The sequence below is a fragment of the Schistocerca americana genome, chromosome 1 (assembly GCF_021461395.2).
Source record: "Schistocerca americana isolate TAMUIC-IGC-003095 chromosome 1, iqSchAmer2.1, whole genome shotgun sequence".
NCBI classification, from domain to species: Eukaryota; Metazoa; Arthropoda; class Insecta; order Orthoptera; family Acrididae; genus Schistocerca; species Schistocerca americana.
In genome coordinates this window covers 763570502-763589088 of record NC_060119.1, presented here as the reverse complement: position 1 = coordinate 763589088, position 18587 = coordinate 763570502, and the positions used below count along the sequence as shown (strand labels likewise).

At 44.0% G+C, this 18587-nt stretch overlaps 1 protein-coding gene across 7 annotated transcripts in view; it reads right to left on the bottom strand.

The window, feature by feature from the left end:
* The window catches only part of LOC124611694 (ankyrin repeat domain-containing protein SOWAHA), a 607140-nt gene that overhangs the window by 25651 nt on the left and 562902 nt on the right, over positions 1 to 18587 (bottom strand). For all 7 annotated transcript variants that reach the window (XR_006979504.1, XR_006979503.1, XR_006979505.1 and 4 more), the window contains 2 exons: positions 6984 to 7073; positions 3738 to 3743 (listed from right to left, as the gene is read on the bottom strand). Coding sequence is in view for 4 of the 7 variants with exons in the window: in XM_047140266.1 (XP_046996222.1) it covers positions 3738 to 3743; positions 6984 to 7073 (96 nt within the window). In the remaining 3 variants the exon portion in view is untranslated. The remainder of the gene's footprint in view (positions 1 to 3737; positions 3744 to 6983; positions 7074 to 18587) is intronic.

Sequence of the window (18587 nt, the reverse complement as noted above, 5' to 3'; positions counted from 1 at the left end):
TATTGCAAGAAATCAGAGGAAGAGATCACTTATAAGTTCCATGATGCTTCCAGCAGTCCAGCTAGTACTGTGATTGTGCTTTAGGGAGTTAAAAAAATGGGCTACAATTGTTGAGCAGCTCCTCAGACACTTTAGGTGGTGTAGAGAGCGACACCACTGAGCTGTGAATGACTGGAGATGAGTGATTCGGAGTGATGAGTCTCTCTCTGTCCTGTGGAAATCCAATGGAATGAAAGGGTTTTGCGGATGCCTGGAGAACGTTACCTGCTATCCTGTGGAATGCCAACGCAAGTACAGAGGAGGTAATTTTCCTGGTCAGGGCGTGGTCCCCCCTTTTTGTGCACTAGAAAACACCATGTGCAGAAGGATACGAACACATTTTACACCATTGTGTGCTACATACAGTGGACGCTCTGCATCGCGGTGTAGTTTGCTGTCCAGGTTTCGAGAGGGTGCGTTTCTGGATGAGGTATCGAATATACTGCGTTCCCCTACTTATACCTCCCGAGGAGATCACGAATGTAAAATTAGAGATATTCGAGCGCGCACGGAGGCTTTCCGGCAGTCGTTCTTCCCGTGAACCATACGCGACTGGAACAGGAAAGAGAGGTAATGACACTGGCATGTAAAAAGTGCCCTCCGCCACACACCGTTGGGTGGCTTGCGGAGTATAAATGTAGATGTACCGGGTGATCAGAAAGTCAGTATAAATTTGAAAACTTAATAAACCACGGAATAATGTAGATAGAGAGGTAAAAATTGACACATGCCTGGAATGACATGGGGTTTTATTGGAACCACCCCATATTGCTAGAATCGTGAAAGATCTCTTGCGCGCGTCGTTTGGTGATGATCGTGTGCTCAGCTGCCACTTTCGTCCTGCTTGGCCTCCCAGGTCGCCAGACCTCAGTCCGTGCAATTATTGGCTTTGGGGTTACCTGAAGTCGCAAGTGTATCGTGATCGACCGACATCTAGGGATGCTGAAAGACAACATCCGGCGCCAATGCCTCACCATAACTCCGGACATGCTTTACAGTGCTGTTCACAACATTATTCCTCGACTACAGCTATTGTTGAGGAATGATGGTGGACATATTGAGCATTTCCTGTAAAGAACATCATCTTTGCTTTGTCTTACTTTGCTATTCTGATCAGATGAAGCGCCATCTGTCGGACATTTTTTGAACTTTTTTTTTTTTGTTCTTATAAAACCCCATGTCATTCCAAGCATGTGTGTCAATTTGTACCTCTCTATCTACAGTATTCCGTGATTTAGTGAGTTTTCAAATTTATACTGACTTTTTGATCACCCGGTAGATGTAGACGAACAGTTTGAGGACAATACCTGTTTGTATTAGTATGACAATGCACTTTCCATCATTAAGAAAGTCCTTGAGGCAATTGTTTGTGGACAATACAATTTCTGAAACAGACTGCCCATCCCTACCTGACCCAAATGGTCCTCTTTGGGACGAGTTAGAATGTTGACTTCACTCCAGACCGCAGTGTCCAACATCACTAACTTCTCTGCTTTCGGCTCCTGAGGAATGATGGGTTGCCATTCTTCCAGAGACATTCAACGCCTTATTTGAAAGTGTCCCCAGCCGGTTTCAAGCCGTCATATAAGGCGAACGGGCGGCATAGCTGATATTAATGTCCACTAATACGAGGGCTATCCACAAAGTAGATTACGTTTTGGAATTAAAAAGAAATAAAGTATTGGAAATTTTTTTTATTATATACAGATGAAAGCCACACTTCAATACTACGTTTCTACATAGTTGCCATTTAAATTAAGGCACTTATCGTAGTGATGGACAAGCTTGGAAATTCCTTCGTCGTAAAATTCGGCCGCCTGCGCCTTCAACCACGTGGTTACCTATTCTTGAAGCTGTGCGTCGTCATCAAAACGCTGCATAGCCAACCACATCTTCAATGCTGGGAATAAGTGGAAGTCGCTCGGTGCCAGGTCGGGACTGTACGGCGGATGAGGAAACAACTCCCACTTAAAAGATTCGAGAACTTCACGAGTGGCATTTGCCGTGTGGGCGTTGTCGTGAATCAGCAAGATCTTTGAGCCCAATTTCCCCTGCGCTTGTTTTGTATTGCTCTTCTGAGGTTGTGCAGAGTTTGGCAATACCTTTGAGACTTTATTGTAGTGCCTCTTTCCAGGAAATCCACAAAAATCGTATTTCTACCGGGTTACTGATTAACCACGTGGTTGAAGGCGCAGGCGGTCGAATTTTACGACGAAGGAATTTCCAAGCTCGTCCATCGCTACGATAAGTGCCTTAATTCAAATGGTAACTATGTAGAAAAGTAGTATTTAAGTGTGGCTTTCATCTGTATATAATTTAAAAAAATTCCAATACTTTATTTATTTTTAATTCCAATACGTAATGTACTTTGTGGATAGCCCTCGTAAGTGCCCGGATACTTCTGATCAGGCATTGTACACGTAACTATTTGTCAGGACAGAAATTGAGCAAGATTATTTTTCCTACGGCGAAAGACTGAACTTTGGACTGTCGTTGTGTCTGGAAACTGCGAGGCTTCCCGCTAGGGAGACGAGGCACATATGGCGGCTGTCCCTATGTCCGCGCGGCTCCTCACTTCCTGGGAATAGCCCTGCGCCACAGGAGGGCAGGGTTTCATTTTAAAAGATACACGATTCGCTGCAGTGCGGCCGGTGCCGAATCGCACATGTTGCCCTTAATAAAACGCGGAACAGTCGACCGGCGACAAGGCGGATCGGAACGGGAGGGTTTAGAAATACTGCCAGAAAACGTGACGGCAGCCGCGGGGGTCACCGGTAATCGAAGAGATACAGGGGAGAAGGCGTATGTTCGGCGATATTGCTGATTTTGTACTGCACGATGAGTCAAGGAGAGTGAAGGCGGTAATTGTATCAGACGGAGGGCATGGACTAATGGCGACAGCGGGCGTGACAAAAATTCCCTGGGTAACCACCTTGCACGTCACAGGCGGCAAGTTGCTTATCACTGCTCTTTTCTCAGTGTTCAGCGTTGACGACGTAAGGTATTATAAATCACACAGCAAAGAGGATTTATATATCGCGTATTATATTGTTATATGAAGTGTTCAAGCAAGCAAAGCATAACAGTTTACACACGAAAGGGAGGAGGAGGAGTGTAATGTTTAATGTCCCGTCGCAACCAGGTCATTAGAGACAGAGCAATAGCTCGGATTAGGGAAGGAAATCGGTCGTGCCCTTTCAAAGGAACCATCCCGGCATTTGCCTGGAACGATTTAGGGAAATCACGGAAAACCTAAATCAGGATGGCCGGAGAGGGGTTTGAACCGTCGTCCTCCCGAATGCGAGTCCACTGTGCTGACCACTGCGCCACGTCGCTCGTTAGGAAAGAGAGACAACTTGCTTGTATAAGGCGCTAAATATGCATACTCCTTAACCAAAACAGTGAAATACTGAGTATATGAAATATGTGATAGCAGAAAATCAAAACTGCATTTAACTTGGGTCCTGCGGAGACAAACTGTTTAAACTATTTGGCGCAGCCTGTAGCTGTTATTTTTTAATTATTTATTGTACTACTGTACGCTGCTCCCAACCATTTTCATATCTAATTCAACTAAATCACCAGCGCATCATCAAATGCATGCAAAATTTCTTAGAGAGTTGAAATCGCTACCAGGTGAAATACAAGCCACAGCTGCGTTAAAAATATCATAAAATGTGAGACTGAATTGCACTTACCCCATTCTGCCGTTTGAGTAAGCCGGACCGACGAGACGTGCGGCACAAAATAAGGATATATATTAGTAAAATATCTTTCTCTCATTAATCCATTTGCATATTACCATACATTTTTCACAAACATGCATAGTCGCAGATGATGTCTGCACAAAAAATAATACTTATTTGAATGAACAAAATCTGACAAGCAAAGGATGTAGAAAATTGTATAATGAACTAATTTAACAGAGTAACAATTTTTTCTCAATGCAGAGATCTGGGATGTAAGCGAAACTGTTTAACTTTCGTTTTTTTGTTTACAAGGTGACGCTAACGTTTCTTGTGCAGCAATAACGCTTTAAAAATTTGCAGCTACTGTACAGACACACTACATACGGTTCATAAAATCAATCTAAGGCTTCAAAACAAAATGACTTTCGTTTTTTCTTAATGCATCGCTCAATGCAGGCCGATGCAATGAAACCCGTTTCTAGTATTAAGCAGTAGTGCATACTGGGACGCAGGTGAGGAAGGGCAGGCCAGCGCAGCAAACAAGTACTTCGCGACACAATGTGTGCGCTAGTGCGCTTATTGGAAGGCAGTTACCATTGTCGTGCCCAGTCCGCGAGGACACGTGATCTGTAAGCAGCTCTGGTCACCTGCGAGGCGCTCGCGCAGTAAACTATGTCCCGGACACTGCGCCGCGAAGGCTGAAGCAAGGCACTGTGCTGCCCTGCCCTGTGCCTATTTGCGCTGCTGCATTACGGCCGTTAGTCACAAAAACCTGCCCTGCTCTGCCCTTCGTTGCCTGCGTCCCGATGTGCGCCTCGCCTGTGGAAAACGTTATGACCACGCCACCGCCGCCCCCCCTCCCCCCTTTCCGTCACAGATAAAGCTGTGCTGGTGGCCTTACCGCACGTAACGCGCTAAGTAAAGAGCTTGTTTAAAAGCGATTCGCTGACAAAAGCGACTGTGGAGCTCGATTTCTCGAAAACGCTTTAGAAGTTCGACTCCTGGGGACGAGAATCTCAGAAACGGTGTAGCTGGTCGGCTGTTTACGTACTAGTATCGTGAGGATCAATGGAAAGTGGTTGAAGGATGATAAAAGCATGAGTAGGCGACAAGTTGTTGGCCGTCACCCCTCTATTACAGAACATGCGAAGTGTAGGTCGGCTACTTGCCTGCTCTGTCAAGCAGGATAGGCAGCAATCTATAAGAAGACTGACGACAGTCTACATTGCTGGTGCAGGCAGAGGTGTTTCGGAGCACACCATTCAGCGCATATTTGTTGAACTTGGTGCTCCACAGCATGTGTTTCCGTTTTGGCCCAACTATTTCGCCAATTACGACTTCGTGGACCATCGATATTCGACCACGGATCAGTGGAAACTTGTCACCTGGTCGGGTGAATCACATGTTTTGTATGGTCCTATCCAAATACGCCTTCATCCACGTGAACTGCTGCTCGAAGCATGTACCGCGCCACGGACGAAAGCCGGTGGGGTCAGTATTATGCGATCAAGGACATCCACCTGCGTTTTCATGGGGCCTGCGCTACTTACCGAAGGCACCATGGCAGCTGTGGACTGCATCTTGAACACTACTGCAGACCACCTTCATCTTCCAGTAACGATAACTGACCATGTTGCAAGGCCACAACTGTTCAAATGGTTCAAATGGCTCTGAGCACTATGGGACTCAACTTCTAAGGTCATCAGTCCCCTAGAACTTAGAACTACTTAAACCAACCTAACCTAAGGACATCACACACATCCATGCCCGAGGCAAAATTCGAACCTGCTACCGTAGCGGTCGCGCGGTTCCAGACTGTAGCGCCTTTAACCGCTTGGCCACCCCGGCCGGCGCCACAACTGTGCTGTAGTTATTAGAGAAGCACGATAGTGAACTATCGTAGGTGTCTTGACCAATAAATTCGCATGATTTAAACACAATAGACGAGATCTGGGACGCTAGCGGGTGCCAGCTCCAAGCCCAAAAACCACGGAAACGTAATTATGGAAACTGCGTTACCTGTGCGTGGACATCTGGTGCCGCACACCTCCAGAAATCAACCGACGACTTGTCGAATCCATGCAACGCAGAATCAATGCTGTATTGTGTTTCAGAGGTGTCAAGTAGGTGGTCAAAATGTTTTGGCTTGTCAGCCTATTTTGGGACACTTCGAATGGGCAGAAAGCTCAAAATGCTGACGTTATAGCCTATTTATATTGCTACAATGGCCGCCCTTGAATTTCTTTATGACCTAGCACTAGATGGGGCTATTCACGTGTACCATTACTAGCATTTTAAAGTTCCGTCATGTGTTATTGCTCAAACACTGCCAGCTCAGAAACTGACCGAGTAGTTTGTGTGCAGTGAGCGTTTAAGAAACGCGATGGAAATATTGGAAATTCCACGTAAAGGATTTCGTTGTTTGATGTACGATTTTCGTAAAGGCCTAACTCAACAACAGTGCCTCGATTCGTTTCGTGGCTGGCTCTGAGCACTGTGGGACTTAACATCTGAGGTCATCAGTCCCCTAGAACTTAAGAACTACTTAAACCTAACTAACCTAAGGACATCACACACATCCATGCCCGAGGCAGGATTCGAACCTGCGACCGTAGCAGTAACGCGGTTCCGAACTGAAGCGCCTAGAACCGCTCGGCCACACCGGACGGCGATTCGCTTCGTTCCGTTAGTGGTAATCCATGAGTCATCTTCAGAAAAGACTGTTTAAAAGTTAGTTTGCGGAGTAAAGTGGGGCTCGCGCTCTTGAGAACAGTTCATGCTGAATGGTACACAATAATGTGTTGGGCACAAGTCATCGATAAAACCATCATTCATTGACAATGCACTTCAAATAATTGATTATTTGACGAATAACAGCACAGAATTAACATTTCATTGCCCGCATTCACCTGATTCGTCGCCTAGCGATTTGTTTTTTCCTCGCTTGTGACAAATAAGAGTGAGTGTGCAGGGATCACTTCGCGACGCGGCTGGATGACGCATTATCTTACTCTGTGGAATACTTTTGTGGTCCAGATTTCCCAACACGCTCACACAATTTTGATGTTCCCACTGTAATGTTTTTAGACAGTGACATCTGTGCTTATACATTACAATAAATGATGGAGAAAATTCAATAAATGCCCGGGCCACAACAGTGCCTGACAACAGTAGTTAACGAACAGTCCAGCACGTTGAGGCGCGTCTGCGACACATGACACACAAATGTTAGCATTGTATCGTAAGGTAACTTACGGATCTGGCGTTGACGTCGGCGTGATAAGTACCGGCCATCATCTTGACGATGTGCGCGTTTCCGTGCTTGGCGCCCCAGTGCAGCGCCGTCTGTAACAAGCATATAAGTCACCTCTTAGAGAAAAGAAACTTCAATCTCTCTCTCTCTCTCTCTCTCTCTCTCTCTCTCTCTCTCTCTCTCTCTCTCTCTCTCTCCTCTTTACCTTGCATTACCAAATGAAATATTCCCTGATATCTCAGGATCGTATACATTTTTTTACTAGCTGCATCACTGCACACGGAAACGGGGAGTCCAGAGTTGGCAGCCGCTGCTGGTGGACAAATGTCGGTGATGTGCCATCCCAATGCGCTCAAACTGTCGTCGGAGTAGATAACACTGCAGTGGCTATGAATCAAACTAAGGGAAATGGCCCTTTCGATACGAAACTCTTTTGCGTAAATTTAGAGAACGCATATTCGCAAAAACATGAGAGTAAGATAAGAGAGACTATCGAGCGTACAGACGCATACACAGGGTGCTCCATTTATCTAAAGATATTGAAATATCTCGAAAACTACACATCGGATCCAAAAATTAAAATAGTTAAAATTTGTTCCTCTCGGAGAGACATCTAATACCAAACACGAGTTCCCACCCCATGTGTGTGTGTGTGTGTGTGTGTGTGTGTGTGTGTGTGTGTGTGTGTGGTGGGGGGGGAGGGGGGGGGAAACTTTGAAATCTTAAATGGGAGCCCCCAACTTTTTAATGAAGATTCGGATTCTACGGAAAATTGCATAAATTTGGTCTGAAACTTTTTTTTTTTCGTTTCGCGACATATGGTGCTGTAAGTGGAAAAATCAAAATGGGTAGAAAATCATATGTTTCAAAGTGCTATCCAATGACACTTGAACTAATCCTCCACCTCCACGCTGCGAGGATAGAACGGGCAATTATTTCATAACTATTAATGGGAAACCCTATTCTCAACTTTGTATCCCACGACAAAAGGAAAAAGAAACTGCTCCACGCTGCGTAGCGAACTCTGACTTATTATAAAACGCAGTGCACTGCGATAAGAAAAAGATTCATTCAACACTAAGTCAAAAACTACGTATAGCGTTTCCCACAAACAACGACGTGGACGTACAAGTTTTCGGTTCGCTTTGAGATGATTTACTAATGTGAGTGGCCTCGCCTCTCACATATCGGAGTGTTTTTATGTTTTTTTTGTTTTTTTTTGTTTTTCGCAATCAGGGTAAGGGTTCAAAAGTTTGGTCTTGAACTTCAATACGCTTATTGATCCTTTCTTCAAATGACTGGGCAACTGTCATACTGAAATAACATGATCTGCCGAATGTCCCAGGCACCCTCAAGTATTTTTGGTAGTTCAAGAGTTTCGATATATAATGCTATTCAAAGTGCTTCAATAAAATAAGGACCAATGAGTTTTTTCCCTGTGATTCCACACCAAACGTTAACGGATCACGGCCGCTGATGTTCTACTTGTTGTAACCAGTGAGGATTTCCTGAACTCTAGTCAAGCATGTTAATGCTACCACCATAATCCGTGAATGTAGACTCAGGACATTAGCACAGAAATTTGGAGCAGTGCCCATTGACAAAACACTACTCGATTATGAAAATCATCAACATCAAGTTCCTTATGCTGTGAAATGTTATATGGATAATATAACGATGAAATGTACTGACAACAACACCTAGGGAAACTCTGGAATAGCGCTGTAATTGCAAAGTGCTTACCTGTGGGTTTTATGAGCAGTTGCTAGTGCAGCTATTTCATTACCTTCTCCCGTAACATTCTTTCTTTGTTCACTCGACTCAGAGGTAGGCCGGTTCGAATCCTGGTGGTGGATGAAATTTTCACTGCTAGTATTTGGCCTTCAAGGGGAGGAGAGGTGGTGGCGTAAAGTTTCTGATCACCGGTTTTTGCGCCAGTGTCCTGTCTTAAATCACAGACCTCTCCATAGTGTCTCATGAAGGAAGGGCACGTGACACTATTGATGGCGATTCGTCTGTCGGATGGGGCCGTTAAGCTCGGTGACCCCATTGTTACTTTTCGAGAGGAACAGGCTATGTGCCGGCACCTTGTTTCATCCCCTCCCTTCTCTCATCATCTCCAACACGAACATGGCATTACACTCCACACTCACCAGTTACAGTCACCTACACTTTAACAGATACACTTCGGCACACAGCTCTCATACTTCGCGGAGGAAAGGTGCCTGCGGACGTGGAGGATAGGGAAAAGCTTTACAATTCAGGCAGCTGAACCTGCCCTTCGAGGTCTCCTAGCGATTCAAGCCATACGACTTTAACGTCGAAAATGAGGTTTCCCATTAAAAGATGTGAAATAATTCCCTATCCAACCCTCATAGCGTGGAAGGGGAAGGGGGGGGGGGGGGGGGCGGTTAATTCTTGTCATTGGATAGCACTTTGAAACATACGATTTTCTACCAATTTTGATTTTTCCGATTATAGCACCATCAGTCTTTTCGATTACATCGCTATCTGTCACGAAATGAAAAAAAAAAATTTCTATTCAAGCTTATCTATTTTTTCCCTTATAATCCGAATCTGCAATAAAAAAAATGGGGGTTCTCATCCAAGATTTTAAAGTTGCCGCCCCCCCCCCCCCCAAACACACACACACACACACACACACACACACACACACACACACACACACACACAAGCACGCACGCACGCACACACACTCACACGTACACACGGGTGGGGTGGGGGTTCGAGTTTGGTGTCACAGTATGTGTCACCACCCCCGCCCCGCCCCACCATTACAAATTGTTTGAATCTGATGTGTGATGTGTAGTTTTCGAGATATTTCAATACCTTCAGATAAATAGAGCACCCTGTATTTTTCCCCTCACCGAACGCGAATGCAATAGGAAAGAACATACAGACTCAGGCAGTGTACAGGGTGATTCAATTGCCCCTACCGCTGTCGTTTTATGCAGCCCGCAATATTACAGCTGGCTTCCATAAACCACGACCGAGATTTTCATATTCTCTCACCCGTTACCCGCAACTATTAATCTTACAGAAAAAAAACGAACAGGATACTTTTGTAGGAAAACTAATGTAGTTAAATTTTGTACTGGGATATGTTTTCGTTAGCGGTCGTAGTTTTCGAGGTATTAAAAAAAAAAGTACAAAAGTAACTTTCAGTGAATGGCCCGGCTTAGTCTAGCACTTACAAATTAAGAAACTGGGGTTTGTGTAAAATTTACAGTTTTGTGAATTGTACAGCACAAAATAATCAGTCACATCGTTGTATTCGTCAGGCCTTCTACGAAACTTCTGTGCTTGTAAGATTAAGATCGGAACGTATTGTCAACATCATTAGTTTCAGCGCAACGTTTACAAAAGTCTTTTTCGATCATTAACCTCAAGGGCACGTGTAGATTAATAATAGCGAAGTAGCCGCCAATACTGGTGGCGTAATATCCCAATATATAGAGACCAAAAGAGGTCGAATATCAGGAATATTTCGTGTAATCGGAAACTTTGGCACAGTGATAGGTAGAAATCATGATTGGTGAGGAATGAAAGTGAGTGGTGGAGGTGCATTTGAACGTAATTTCTGCAAGTATTTCTTCAACAATTCGAAAACCATGGCCTCCAACTAAAACGTATCCCAGTACAAAATTTAACTAAAATAAACTTCCTACAAAAAGGGCCCTATTCATTTTTCCGTTGGACTAACAGTTTGCGCGTAACAAGCGAGAGAATATAAAATTCTCGCGAGTCGTTTTTGAAGGCCACATATAACATTGCGGGCTGCATAACACGACATCGATAGGGATAGCTGAATCCTTCTGTATATGAATGTGTAGAAAGTTGTTACGCAAACTTCGTATACATTACAGTGACAGAGACTAGAATCTAGGAATCAATGTGTATATCTTTTCTAAGAGCGTAACAGTTACTTATGTACTGTAAAATCAAGGATATCGAGAATTGTAGGCCACGATTTGAATTGGCAATTTAGTGAATCATAATGTCCCACTAATAGTGCGCTGACACGTGTCGTCATCACAGCTACATGTTGGTCGTGTTACACAAGGTAAGTTGTTAGGGCTAACTGCACGCGTCCACAGCTGCAGTATCTCATAACAGACTCCCCTTCGGAGCAGCGGCCGCATGTGCTGCAACAGAGTGGAGGAGCAGCTTTTCATTTTAAAGCGGGGCGCGACGATTTTATTGCAAGGGTTCGCGTCAATTCGTAGCGCGCGACTGTCGTATCACTTTACAGCTGCCAGCCTAGTCTCCCCGTCCCGTCGGCGTCAGCCATCGGCCGATTATGAGTGAGACACGTGACGCGCGCGCAGCCCCCGGGGAGTGCGGTGCCAAGTGGCGCGCGACGAGGCGGGACGCCTGCGATCCACGCCCCACACTACAGGGACGGCTGAAAGGCGGCCAGCCTACTCGCAGGGGAACGGCCGTGCTACATCACACTGAATATGCCACAAGGTTGTTCGGAATAACAAGGCAAGCATACACCCAACGGATCACTGATTTTGTTCATCTTTCACACGGCTGTGGTACATACTTAGATGCGACTAACGTCGTTCCAGAACAACGGGCTTTTCAAGCGTGTTAGAGAAAGAGAAGCCTATTAACTACCATACGAGAGCTCCAGCCGTCGAGCATCGCGTTACCGCCACTGGCTAATGCGGCATGCTAGAAGTCTGTCAGGACTGCGTTCGAGTCACGTCTTTTTTTCCTTCTAACCTTCCACCAGATACCTGTATCGCTACACCTAATTACCTCTCTTCAAGAAGGAATAGTAATAATGGTGGAACGGTGGCCTTATGGGTCACTTAAGCCACAACTGTTATAAAACTTTTGTCGTTTTGAAATAAGGTGTAACTGCAAAAAACCTGTGCCTCAACATTTCCTTTTAGTGTAAATCACGGTTTGTTTCAATCCGACCCGTGGAAGAAATTCGTGCGAGAAAGAGCAAGGAGTTCGCGTTATAAAACCGCACGTGACCCAGGACGCATTTCCGGATATCTCCACCGACACTCGGCTCGCCTCGGGTTTGCAGCTCGTGATGCACACAAATGGAAGTTCTGATACTCTGTGCACGCTGAAAGCCATTTCACCGCGGGTCACGCTCATCTCGTAAGACTTTAAGCAAACGTGACGTCATTTTGATGTCAAACGCTATATTAGCAACTGCAGGAATTGCTATCCACTTTGTGACAAGGAAGTATATAAATATTTGAGTGGTCTTCTTAGGTCCCTGTCTAACCACACGCTCGGTAATAAACAGCAAAATATTTGTGAGAAGGAAGAATATGAATTGTAGGTATTGCTGCTTGTTTCAGTCGCAGCAATTAAAGCTGTCGTTTGAGGTTCCTGCCTAACCACAAACACAGGACTCGCGGAATATTTATTTCCTCCTCCGTTCGCTAAACATTCGGAAACGTAAATAACACCGAATACTGCAGAGCATAGTTTTATTACATTCATAAGAAAGTCCTCGAATGAATTAATAACGCTAAAAAGAAAAAAAAAATTTAGTGGGATGCCAAACTACATCCTTCGACTTCGTAAATCACGAAATTATTCACTACGCTAACGCTTGGTCATGTGATTTTAATCTCCTGTCTTGGTTATTACATTATCTCTCGGAGGCCAATATCACTGAATCGTTATTGACTGGCATTTAGTAGTAACGGTGACGTGTTTGTGTTGTATTTACAATGAGTCGTTGCTCTGAAATGGCGTACTGCAAGTTATAATACATAACATCTAAATGTGCCAGAATGGATCATGCGTGTGATGTCAAAATGCCGTCACGTTTACCGAAAGTCTTGAGAGATGAATGTTACCCTTTCGCCACTGCTGGATTTCAACAACAAAGAGAAACACGTTTCCAGACTGACGCGCTGTTGTGGCCCATGTGCTCATGTGCGCGGGAAGAGGTGTAGGGATCAGTGATGACAACACAAACACGTTGTTTACTGCTTACTGCCTGTGTCTGTGTTACGCAACGATACATCGCAAACGTTAGTAGTAGGGCACAATGGTACGAATATTACCCAATACCCGTTTAATTTCCCATAATAACATTTTAACATGTCTGGCGTCCCATCTTCTAAAGGGATAGCGTTCATATCAGTGTGTTACCCCATAAACAAGAAAAGATTTTCCAAGACTTAATATTCGAGCTGTTAAGAAAAGTGTCGGGTAGTATGGGCCGTGCAACGATATTTAACTTCTTAAATAAAAAAGGTGTTTTTGAGTTTCACAAACATATGAGGCGCTGAGTTCACGAGTGTCTGAAGCACATCGATTTTAAGGTTGTAGCGTTTCTGTATGCTCGTAACGTCTGTTGATCCTATTGCGAACCAGCTTCATCTATAAGTATAGTCTCACAATATACATAAACATTCGCGCAAAGCAGTCTCACCGATTTTTCGGATATTCATTTCCATAAGGGCTCAACGCAAAAAACACTTCGTTGCTCTGCGATGCTCTGCTCCATTGTTATCTAGAACAACATGATTTAGTGCTTACACCATGTACGTAGCAGTAATGCTTCGTAATCAGAGTTGTATCCGTAGTTTTATCTGAACTTTAAGCCCCAGAAAGTGTTTAATGAAGATGTTTTGTGAATTAACATTAATAATAAATAGTCATGAATAGTAATTAATATTTCGTAACATAAAGTGGGGCAATTATTTTTTCCTAAGAAGTATGGGATGTTGAGACTAGTTTAAAAAACAATTCAGACCTATAGGACTGGTGGTTAGTTATAAAATTGCTTTTCACAAACGTCTCTTTTTCTCAAAACTTTGTTTCTTTGTTTTGGGTGCCTCGTATTAATCTGTTTATACATCAAAAGTAACACTTGGTTAAAGATCCTTTCAACTATTGGATCCGACACAACGAATTAAACTTGTGGACTGAGGTTTTGTGTAAGACAGTACAGGGTGCTTCTTCATGAAAGATTTATAGACGTCTTTATCTGCCAATTTCTTTTCTCTCTTAAATCTGTGAGGCAGTTTTAAATTTTCTGCCAAATCGTAGGCCAACTTTTGAAACTCAATCACAGCAAACGGCATTAACTTGGAATCTAAATCTATCATGTGTGCTACAAGAATTTCTTCGTAATTTTCTCCAAACCTTGGTTTGAGAAACTCCATACGAGGTGTCATAGATGTCTAACTAATTTTAATCTCCTCTGTGGTGTATTTCTGGAACAATGAAACTATCGGCGGAAGACCTTTCCTTAATTTCGACTTCCAAAATATCTGAAATCGCTAGATTCGTTGTAGTCTCGGATCACTTCCCTCGAACCTCAGCGCCAGGTTGCTTCTTCAACCTCGGCATTGCGCCCTAAAACAAAAGGTTACTTGTATGGTCCATACCACCCTACTTTGGTAGGACCCATGCTACACAGCTGACACTTCCATTAAAACACGGCGGAAACAGAAATCCGTTTGAGTGAATACGATTTCATTATTACGATACAGACTACTTAAATATTAATACTACTATGATAATATTACTACTTACCTTTAAAAGTATAAACTGATGCTAAAAATTACACCGTTTACTGACTTCGACACTCAGAAATTAGTAAAATTTTCTTGTGACACAAACTCAACAGCTACATCAGTCAAGTTCTAGCAATTGGCAAAGTGATGTCTGTGCAGGCGTCCCCTACTTTGCGGCAAACTCGAGAAATACTACATGGGGCATTCTACTCGCCAGCCCATACAGATGCTGTTCCCTTAATAATCATAATAATTCTGGCACAATCGTGGCGAGGAATAATTAAGATATGATAAGGAATGAATAGTGATGGAGTGATCATTTATTTAGTATACATTCCTGTACCGGCTTTGTAAAAAGTAAACGTACATGAATATATAGATAGACAAATGTTCATTGCATCACGATTCGTTGTTATACCTAGCCACGAACGTACCACTACTATCATCATTGTTATTGTTGATCCATTTCCAAGAAATGTGATTCTTTGTAGCGATACACGTGTGTGGTGAAAGATTAGAAAAAGCGAAAAACACGACATGACTCAAATTCTGTGCGGGCAGCCTCTAAGTCCGTCATGTTAATGTCGCTGCTTGTCGGGTTCCCGTCCTCGAGCGGTTTTCAACACATTCTTAAGACTTTGAAGCTCGGGTTCTCGAAATATTTTTAGAAGTGCATTGTACCAGAGCAACGTCCGCTACATCAGAGACTGTACTACAAAAGTGCGAAACATATGTTGGATGCATGCTTCCCTTGTGAATAAGAAGTTCACAAGTCTATTGGCAACGTTCCAAACTGCCAGAAATTAGAGGCCGGGAAAACGAAGCGGCTTCGGTGGTGCGTCTCGTCGAACCAGCTGCAAACAGACCGTGGCTTTCCGCTACGAGGCGAGACTAACGACCACAGGCGCCTGCTCGCATTCGCGCCATGCCTCACTGTTGTTTTCATGTCTCACATCGTGCCAACGAAAGGCGTGCGAGATGACAATCGCAACGGAGAGATTAATTAACTGTTTCAATTTGTGCGTGTTGTGAACAACGCCAAATATATTACCTCCAGCGTAATCGCTAACTTACAGTCCTTAAAACATAATTTCGCTATTATTCATTCTTCTTCTTTCCTACACAATTTAAGAAGCAGTTTTCTTTTTGTAGGAGTAATATTATCACAAATTACGGAAAATTTAGACAACAGTCGTTTAGAAGTGTCGAAACAGAAAGGGTAAAACCAAGAAGAATTATCCTCCGTCCCCGTTATACGGGCCGGCCGAAGTGGCCGTGCGGTTAAAGGCGCTGCAGTCCGGAACCGCAAGACCGCTACGGTCGCAGGTTCGAATCCTGCCTCGGGCATGGATGTTTGTGATGCCCTTAGGTTAGTTAGGTTTAACTAGTTCTAAGTTCTAAGGGACTAATGACCTCAGAAGTTGAGTCCCATAGTGCTCAGAGCCATTTGAACCCGTTATACGGTCAGTTTTAGTCTTGACGGATTCAAGTAAACACATAGTCAGTAGAAACGGATTTATGCAGCACCTGACTTGTTGAGACATCGAAACTGGAAATGACACAGTAGTGGAAGAAGTGAGGGAATTCTTATTTCTATTTAGCAAGGTCATACAGCGTGGTCGAAGAAAAGAGGATATCAGAAGTAGACTGCTACGGACAGAGAAAGGTATCTTCAATACAGGAGGTCTAGTGGTATCAGATGTTGAAATAGAACATAAAAGCACGTTCCTGTGTATGTACGGGTGAAGCACAGCACTGTACGGAAAGTGAAACTGGGAGCATTGGAAATCCGGGGAACAAGAAACCGGAAGCTTTCACATGTGGTACAATCGAAGAATGTCAAAAACTTGGTGGACTGATAAACTACCAAATGAAGAAGTTCTTGAAATAATATGGAGAAAAAGAAGTCTGGAAAACATCAGAAGAAGCGACAGGTTAGTGGGACACCTGCTACGGCTTTCAGGCACTGTTAAACCGGGCGCTGGAAGGAGCAGTGGAACGGAAACATAGCAAGGGCCACACCAAGAATAAAATATGATAAACGGATTACTGTGGATATTGGGTGTAATAGTTACGTACAGATTAAAATATTAGCACAGATGGAGAGCAGCATCAAACCAGTCGAAAAGACTGATGAAAAACAAAGTACTGTGAGATCGGCTCGTGGGTACACGTAACATTGGTGATAAATCATAATGTAACACCGGAAAGACAGAGACGAAACAAATCTGTCAATATGCACAGGATCTGAAAAAAAAATGAAGGTAACACAAATCGTACATACATTACCACGCTTAACACGGTGTAGGAAAAGCGCTGGCATTAAAAACACTTACCAATAGCCTCGGAATCGATAAATGCAGGTCCTGTATGGTTTTGAAGAGAATCGTGTACCATCCTTCCCGCAAAACAGTGGCAAGTTCAGGTGCAGACGATGGAGGTGGCTAGCGATCAAGCATCCTTCGTCTCCAAAGTGAACCACAAAGTCTCAATACTATTCAGAATATGTGACTAGGAGGGCCAGGGAGATGTGACGATTCATCTTCGCGCTCACTGAACCAGTCGTGGAATGAGGACCCTATCGTCTTGGAATACAGCGTTACCACTGGGGGACAAACGTTATACCATGGAATTGACCTGATAACCAACATGGTCCCCTAATCTTTGTCAGTAAACTGACCTTGAGGAGTAACCATGGGGCCCAAGGAATACAACGATATGGCTGCCAAATCATCGCCGAACCCCTATCGTGGTTCACTCTTTGGATGTAAACTCGGTCAGACATTGGAAATAGTAAAACAAGACACACCCGACCAAATGACATTGCCACTGCTTCATAGCTCGTAATACGAAAAACTGTTACCTTTTATTTATACACCAGTCTAAGGAAAAGATCACTTCGGCTCAAATGCAAAGGGAGAATTTGCTGAGGATATGTACCGTTTTCCCACTGTCACTCAGCACCCCAAGTGCTTTTACGCAGTACGTATCCATTAGCTATTCGGTCGTTATTGATATCGTGCAATTGCTAGGAGAGTGTGCACTTCATCAAAACGTTTTTCCTGGTGCATGCACTGAAACACGCACATAGACACATCATAAAGTATGTTACAAGTGTCGTCTCACGGTATGGCAACTGGGCAACAAGAATGGAATATTGTCAGAATACCGTACATGTGTCGGGTTTTACTGTAGACGTAACTACCGATGACTAGTGCAAAACAGAGTGCGACTGAAATGGCGCGACTAGGGGCAACATACTGCAAGCTGAAGTACATGGGACAGAACAATTCTTGTGGGGGAAAAGAAATTGCACACAGATTGACCTTCAAAATCTGTCGATGTATTGACAATATGCAATGTCACGTCTAGCTGTAGTGAAATGATGGCAACGATTTGATCAAGAAAGGAAGGAAGGAAGGAAGGAATAGTGGGTTTAATGTCCCGTCGACATCGAGGTTATGGGAAACGGAGCACAAGCTCGGATTATGTCAAGGATGGGAAAGAAAGTCGGCCGTGTCCTTTCATAGGAACCATCCCGACATTTGCCTGGAGCGATTTAGGAAAATCACGGAAAACCTACCTCTGGATGGCCCAACAATCTGATCAACGTCGCACAGACGTGCGTGATGCTTATCGCCAAGTCCAGATCTTACACCGATTTACATTTTCTCGGCAAGGAAGGAACGTCGGGGTGGGGGGGTTGGAAGAGATACTTTCCAATGCCGAGGACGGTCGCACAGCGGTTCTCGAATGTCACCGTCACCGAGGAGCAGATTTCTACCGTCGAGAGGAATCGAACGATTGGTAGAACGTTGCGACCGTCGTTAACGGAGACTTGGTCACTGTTGGAAAATAGTGTTATATGTCTCTATGTCACCCTGTAGCAGCTTAGTGGGCACTCAATCAAAGTTACTTGGCGTACCATAATTTCTTTTCGAAGTTGCCTCATAATCCATCATGTACTCGGTAAAATTTTAGCAGTCGCCCCAAAACCTAGAACATACATATGTTAGACTGAAATTGACAAGTACAACTGCTACTATCAACAATAAAATTTGCGCTATCGTAAGGTGA